Source organism: Pundamilia nyererei, unplaced genomic scaffold (assembly GCF_000239375.1).
Source record: "Pundamilia nyererei isolate P.nyererei 1_Seehausen unplaced genomic scaffold, PunNye1.0 scaffold00107, whole genome shotgun sequence".
Taxonomy (NCBI): Eukaryota; Metazoa; Chordata; class Actinopteri; order Cichliformes; family Cichlidae; genus Pundamilia; species Pundamilia nyererei.
Window position 1 is genome coordinate 714,521 of NW_005187508.1, and position 7,534 is coordinate 722,054.

The 7,534-nt window shown below is 40.8% G+C and overlaps 1 protein-coding gene across 2 annotated transcripts in view; it reads right to left on the reverse strand.

Moving 5' to 3' along the window:
* Positions 1-5,526, reverse strand: part of zfp91 (ZFP91 zinc finger protein, atypical E3 ubiquitin ligase) — a 9,156-nt gene extending 3,630 nt beyond the window's left edge. Inside the window, exons 1-11 of one of the 2 annotated variants that reach the window (XM_005741101.2) lie at positions 5,323-5,526; positions 4,642-5,102; positions 4,282-4,319; positions 3,972-4,088; positions 3,574-3,613; positions 2,567-2,677; positions 2,385-2,477; positions 2,111-2,296; positions 816-866; positions 631-709; positions 432-546 (exon numbers count right to left, since the gene is read on the reverse strand). In XM_005741101.2, coding sequence (XP_005741158.1) covers positions 432-546; positions 631-709; positions 816-866; positions 2,111-2,296; positions 2,385-2,477; positions 2,567-2,677; positions 3,574-3,613; positions 3,972-4,088; positions 4,282-4,319; positions 4,642-5,039 — 1,228 coding nt within the window. In that variant the 5' untranslated portion in view covers positions 5,040-5,102; positions 5,323-5,526. Of the gene's footprint in view, positions 1-431; positions 547-630; positions 710-815; positions 867-2,110; positions 2,297-2,384; positions 2,478-2,566; positions 2,678-3,573; positions 3,614-3,971; positions 4,089-4,281; positions 4,320-4,641 lie in introns of both variants that reach the window. The other variant, XM_005741102.2, reaches the window with a different exon arrangement.
* Between the last annotated feature and the right edge of the window lie 2,008 nt (positions 5,527-7,534).

Below are 7,534 nucleotides of genomic sequence, written 5' to 3' on the forward strand. Positions count from 1 at the left end.
TTTTGTTTAAGTTTCTGGAAATTACTTTTTGTAGAGTTATATTTAGTTGACCTGTTTTATGGGCCTGCTAAGTATGGTTTTGAATTTTGTTAATTTTGGACTTTTTGAGGGTTAAAATAAAGAAAACCCTTTTTGAAGATTTTTTTTGCCTGTGTCCTCTTTGCTTTGGCTGCTTGGTCCCTCATAGTGTATGCTTATATTTGAGCCTGTTTTTTAACCTGTGTGGATCAAAGAAAATCCAAAATAAAGTCAAACTTTCGCAGTCAGTTTTTGTTTTTTTAAAGTCATTAAAGTTGTATGCTGTACAATCACTCCACCCTGGAAAAAAATAGAAAAAAGTTCAAAGAAATCATCAAAAGCCCAAAATTATAATGACACCCGTGCCCATGATAAGTGGATGTAAACCTCTGAAAACAAATGTACATGCGTACCTGTGTGGTGCTTTGCATGACGCAGCAGCTGCTTCTGTAGGCGGAAAAGCCTCCCACAAGAAGGATGAGGACAAACATACTTCTTCTTGAGTAAGTGCTGGTACTTTATATGGTGCTGGAGTTTAAAGCAAAGAACAGATTAGTTACTGCTGCTTTGTGTTTGTGTGTGTGCGTGTGTGTGCGCATGTGTGTGGCAAACCTGTAAGTAGCGAGGATGAGCCAGCACTGTCCCACATCCTTCCATTTCGCAGCGCACATACTGAACTGGGGGCTTCTTCCTGTGTGAGCGAAGCCAGTTACTATCTTATACTTAACCATCTATGTCTATACAAAGTTCATGACTGATTTCAGATAACGAAGCACCAACACAGACATCAACTTCACCTTCTCTTTGGCAGCCGTGGGGTTTTGTCGTCTTTTTTCCGCCGACCTCTCCTAACACAGCCAAGACAAAAAATTTTTTAAAATGACATAATTGTGTATACCGGGAAATCAAAGCCATGCTCTGCTATATGTGAACACAAAGCCATTGTGAAGTGAGGTACGTTTAAATAAGCACATGTTAAATTTAGAAGGAGGAGCAGCTGGTTAGTATTTTAAAACAGGCAGACTGAATGACTCCGTGTCTTATTGATGACATTTCCAATCACATATGTTTTCGTTCTATATTGAGTACACAATGCAGCTGCACTTACAAAGCATGTATTGTTTGCTGATGCAGTATGCATACAAATGGACCACACTACTTGAAAATCACTGCACTTTGTATTTTGACCCTTGTCATCACTCAGGCTGTAGTGCAACAAAGCAAACAAAAAAACAAAGTCTGAAATTTTTAAATGGTTGCATCAGTACTGAAAGCATTTGACTATGCTTTCTTGTGCACTGCGCCAAGCACTGTGGGTCAAAAGGGCTTGAGAAGCATGTTTACCCTTCTTTCAGAATGTAAACAGATGCTCTCCCTGTGTGCTAAGTCATTACTTTTTGCCTACTCTCTGCCATAGTTTGTTTTGATCCTGTCTCTCTATACCCCCCCTCCTCAGTAGCAGCAGATGGCTGCCTCTGCCTGAGCCTGGTTCTGCTGGAAGTTTCCTTCTGTTAAAAGGGAGTTTTTTCTTCCCAGTGTTGCCAAGTGCTTGCTCATAGGAATTTGCCTGATCTGATTGTTGGGGGTTTCTCTCCAATATTGTCACTGGTATTGTTGGCATACCATATTTCTACACTATGTACCTAATCCTTTTTCTGGGATACTAAATGCTGCAGCTTGCCTTAGTCCAGACCTTTGAATCCATCCACTTGAATGAGTTTACAGATTCATCTAGCATCAGATCAATGAACACTGCAGGAGGACTTAAAAAAAAAAAAAAAAAATAGCGACTACTGCTAATGTCAAGCCGTGCTCCATGATGGCGATATTCTATGAGGCGAGCGCTCCTTTGTTTTTTGCACCCAAAATCCAAAACTCCTCCAATGACAAACAGATGAGCATGTCTGGCAAAACCAGTATGTTGCCATGGCTACACATTAGCATTAACTTAAAACAGTGTTGGGTTTAATTGGATAAATTGGACTTCAGTGATTGGTTAACAAAAGCTGATTAGGAATGGAGGATGTGTAGATGCGTTTGCAGTTCTGTCTGGTTTCAGCTCATGGCACTCACAGTCTGGTACTGCACTTACTTCCTGGGTCCATCCGGATCTTCCACTACTTCCTCTTCAAGCTTTACTTCCTCCTGCATGCTCTCTACATTGTCTGAACCTTCCACTTTTATCTCAGCAACCTCCTTCTCTTTCTTCAGTGGTTTCTCCTTTTCTTTCTTCTCCTTGGGTCTAGGAGGAACTCTGCGCTTTGGTTTAGGAGCATCCCTAAAAAATAAAACAGGAGAAAAAATTCCAATCAAAAAACAGTAATTACATATGAATAACCCAATCCCTCTCATACAAAACCACAAACCTTTCAACCTTCGGGTCGTAGCTTTGATCATTTAAGTCGTCTCTAAAGGGAACATCTTCCTCGCTGCTAAGGACCTCTTCTTCTTCTACACTGCTGAAAGCAAAACAATAAATTGCAAACTGTTTTTTTTTTTCTAAAAACGTTCTGCACTGGGTCAAATGATGCATTTGACATAAGCGCACCTCTGACTCTGTGGCTGGTAGTTGAGATTGTCTGGGTCATCCTGAAAAGAAGGATCTTCATCATCCAAGCCTGGTTCAGCAGCGCCGGTATTTTCCTCCTCTTTCTTTTCACTGTAATTAAAAACACAGACCAAACTCTCCTTAGTTACACATTTGACTCTTTTTTAAAAAAATTTTTTTATACATTTTAAACTGAGGGAACAAACCCAGAGTCAAGCAGAGTAAATACGGCGTGTCAGGCTGATTTCTTCTGTTGCTGCTTTTATACTTAGCCTCAGACTGCGAATGTACCAGTAGCAAAACAACATAATCATTAGAAAAACATATTTTCCTACATAAAGAACCTGAGATTATGTGCACAACGAGATACGAGCAATAAATGTGACTTTTTAAAAACTCCGATACAAACGCTATTCTACACAGTGATTCATGACCCATGGAAAGCTAATTCGCCCTTTCAAGCTGTTCTCCGTGGAAGTCCCTTTCTGATGACTTGCACACCTGCACTGAGAGCTGGACTGGACTGATTCAACTGTAAAATGGAAACCCATTCAACCTCAGTTTAATTCTGGAGGAAGAGGACAAAGTAACAGGGAGCAAGATGTGGTGTGGTCACAGTTTGGCTTCTTTATTCTCTCTCTGACAGGACAAGGAGTTACAGTGCAACTATAATTTGACAATATGACCCCAGGTGGTCACTTCAAAGTGCACAGCCTCCCAAATGTTCAAAGGTTGCCCCTTCACTGCAGGCTCTTCCTCTGAAGACCGTCATTTGGTTTGGAGCCAGACACTCCGCTTTTATCAGTAGTGATTTTACTTGATATGAAAGACAGTTCAGCTTGTCACTGAATTTCACAGTTTACTCTCTGCTCAAGTTTTAAGCCCACAATTAAGTGGCCAGAACAGGACTTCCAGGGAGCAAGAAGGCAGTATTAGGAGGAAGTGGCCAAAATTAAGCCATTAAAGCCTGCAAGAATCACATCGTGGGTCACCAAAAGTATACTTACATTTCATACTTGTCTTTATCATCTACAGCTCCTTCCACAGCTGCATGACAGAGAGAGACACCAAAAGCGCTTTCAGCCACTAGCAACGTCATACAAACAACATTTATAAAACAGTAATTTAACTGCAAAAAAAATAAAAAAAATAAAAAATAATTGCATTCTAGATCAATTATTTGGAAGCATTATAATGAGCCAGAAACGACAGAATCCAGATGTTTCCCCCCACAAGGAATCAATAACCAGAGATACATGTTCCCAGATGTTTTTGCAAGTTCTATACAAAACAAACAGCGATTGCCCAGATGTTTTTGGTTCTTGTGTGTCTGCATGATTTGGTCTCCGAGTTAAAAAGGCCCCCACGCTAAAGCAGAGCAGCTCACTGTCAACAGGTTGCTCACCAGCTGGATTCTCCATTCCAGGTTCAGTCTTACACATGGGCTTGGCAGAGCTGTGGACAGCCCTGCCAGATGGAGTCTTGGCATGAGTCTGGGCTGAGGGGCGTCTGGAGGGAAGGGCTGGAGTGAGAGAGAGCAGTAGCATGCAGTGAGAGTGTAGAAAAGTGTCATAAAGTGTGACACGGGCCTGACATTAGTGAACACATCAGCGCTATCTGAATCAAAGACATAACTACAGGTAAATAGCATGTGCTTATACTTAAATGTAAAGTGAACAAGGAGGATATAAAGCGGCTTTTATGCAGTTGATTACCTTGGGCATCTGTGGCAGGTTTCTTGGCGTCCTCTTGTCTGCAGAAAGAAGGAAAAACATTGACTTGACGCATTTTCCTGCACAGCACCACAACATCAACATGTTTAACAAGATAATGCATTTCTGTGTTGTAGCACTTTGTAAAATATAGCCCCCTTTAAAATCAGGTAAGTTTTACTCCACCCTTCCCATACAGACAGCAGAAAGGGGACGAGCCACGATGAAGGCGTGCTTTTGACAGGAACCGACTTCACCGACACAATGTGCAAGTAAGGCGGGCTCCTTATAATCAAATGTGGTGGCCAAGTTGAAATAGGGATACTCGTTAAAGAAACAAACAAAGAAAAAACAAAAACGTACTCTGTGCCTTGAAGGCTGTATCCCTCAGCCGAACCTGCAGTATCTGAATTTTTCTTCCGCCTGGAGTTGGAAACTTTCCTCCGCTTGGTCGCACCGGCGTCCGAGCTAAGTTCGTCCTCGTCGTCGTCGCTGCTTTTGGTGTCTTTCAGCCAGGCTGGTACTGCCCTCGTTGACCTATCTCTTAAAACCCGTCCCGAAGTCTGCGGGCTCGACGTACCGCCGTTAACGTCCGCTACAGAAGCGGTGACGCCAGACCTAGGGCGGCCCGCTCCCCGGTCCCTCAGCGCCCTCCGTGGCGTACCAGCTGTACTGGTGCCCGGGGTCTCTTCTGCGGCCTTGTCCTCCGTCGGATCTTCACCTTTATTTACATTCCCGGTTCGGTCACCGGCTGGTTCCATCACCGTGAGGACACTTAGGACCACCTCAGATTCCACTTAAAGTCAGGCAGGTTTACTTGCAAACTGAGGAAAAACGGACCACATCTGCTTTAAAGCCGTTTTGATTGCAGGCGGCCTTTATCCAACAGTAGTGCATTTTCAGTTGGTTTCGTCGCAAATTAAATACATATATATATTGATTAGAAACTACAAAGTTTTCTTAATTATCTATTCAGCAATAAACCAATATAATTTTAAAGAAGCAGACACTATTTTCTTCTTCTTAAAGCTATAGTAAACCTACTTATTCGCCCGGGCCTTGAGCACAACCATTTTGTGCGCTTTGTTGCGTCTCCTTTAAGCCAAATATAAACCGAGGCTACGTTCAAGAGCGGCAGCGCTTTTCAGCAGCTGCCACAACCATCTGGATGGGCTTAACCGCCCGTTACAGATCAACTGAGCGTAACTGCTGTGTTTACAAATCTGCGAAAGCAGCCGCAGCAGCCGCGCGACAGCAGCGTGAGGACGTAGGCTGCCACTGCATCCTGGGAACTGTAGTAAAAAGAAAATAAACGCAGTTTGGATGCTATTTAAGTGTGCTCCTTTTTTTTTGACGCGATTTTTATCGGTTTTGGCTTAAATATTGACATAAGTATAAGACATAATTAATTTGAAACGACACATACTATAAAATTGGCATAATATTTATTCCCGTCCTTCCACCTAAAATGACAATACAATTTGAAATAGGCCTAGCCTGGGGTATTTTGTGTAACATTCTCAATTAAGTAATAAATTGCCTGTTTGAGCTAAATTATTACAATTTATTTATATTTGTGTATAATGTTTCTTTGTTTTCTTCATTGCTAATGTCCACAATAATCTGCGTTAATAATAACTAAAGCTAACATGGCTGCCACTGAAAACCTGCACTGACTGGTCTGAACAGAAAATGATGGAGAGCAGTTACCACCAGATGGCAACATCATAACACACAAGCTTGACTTTCTTTTGCCTTTATCTACAACGATAAAGCAGGTGACGCTGTCATGTGCTTGCTAAAGTGGTGTGCTGGAGATATTATTATTGGGAAATAATAAGTCACTTAAACTTTTATTGATACACTAGCCTTGAATGCAAGCTACAGTGTGGGGCTGGAGCTGGTGGGAAAACTGTATTTCTTTTCAGTACCAAATCAATAATTTGGTACACTAAAAGTGTCATTATTTATTAAACTGGTGCAGGAAGCTGCTACTGCATGTATTATTAATGCCAGTGTAAAGTCATGATAAAGACTGCAAAGGTTTGTAAATGGCAGTCATAGTAATTAAAATAAGATTGTCTTAAATTTAGGTAATGTAACTTTAGACAAACTATAAAACATAGCATATTACACTGCGAGTGAACAGTGCACCCTTAGCGCTTACAGAGAAATTAAAAGGATAAGTAGCAGCCAAGTGCTACTAATCAAATTCACTGTACTGACTGATCATCAGCAAGTGTGAGCACCATCATTAAAGCAGAGGTTTTGGCAGTTTGCTGGTCTGGAGCATTAAGGTGTGTGTCATCATAATGCCACAACCCTCACAAGAGTTAAGTGCCTCGGTTAGCATGTTAAATGTTAAAGTTCATGATGTTACAATTACAAAAAGACTAAACAAGTAGCCCTTTTTTTAAGTGCCGCCAGAAGAAAGCCTCTTCACTCTAAAAAGTACATGGCAGCAAAGCTTATGTTTGCAAAGTTGCATCTGAACAAACATCTAATACCAGCTGTCAAGCACGGCGGTGGAGGGGTGATGATTTGGGTTTCTTACAGCCACAGGACCTGGGACCTGCACTCTGAAGTGACATGAAGAGTGTGGAGCTGGCAGCAAAGCAGCTGATTTTACAAAGAAATTACACTATTGAAAAATATAAAGAGGTTAAACATAATACAGACAGCAATGAATACAGCAGTGTGTGAGCAAACACTGCAGCATGATGTAGTTTTAAAAATGTGCGCCTTAAGTGATTTGGTCATTAAGAGTGTTAATAAAGTTCAGCCTTTATGAAGTCTGGAATTAAAGCTGGTGAAAAGTTAACATACATTAATATCACAACTGATTGACAACAATCAAGTATTTTATTGAGTTAATGTTTAAAATACAGTTTAATTTTGTATTCTTTCAGCTGCAGCCTCAGGCGTTTTTAAGAGTGGGAATAAATATAAAATTATAATTCAATCAAAGGCTTTGTCTACATGCAAGTTTGATACAGTGTTAGCAAGTACAACCAGGCGTCCGGCTTAAGGATCATATATTAATGCTTCCAGAACAATAAAACTGTTGTAAAACTGTTTGCAGCCTAAAGAAAAAAAAAAGAATAAAGTTGTGTCTAAGAATCTCCATATTATATTACTGAAGTTTGTAAGGGAAAGGCAAAGACATTAGACACTATTAAAAAAGTTTAAATGATGACACAGTGTAAGATATCATGTTTTTGTTTGAGGTTGTAATCATCTAATTTTAAGACTTGCT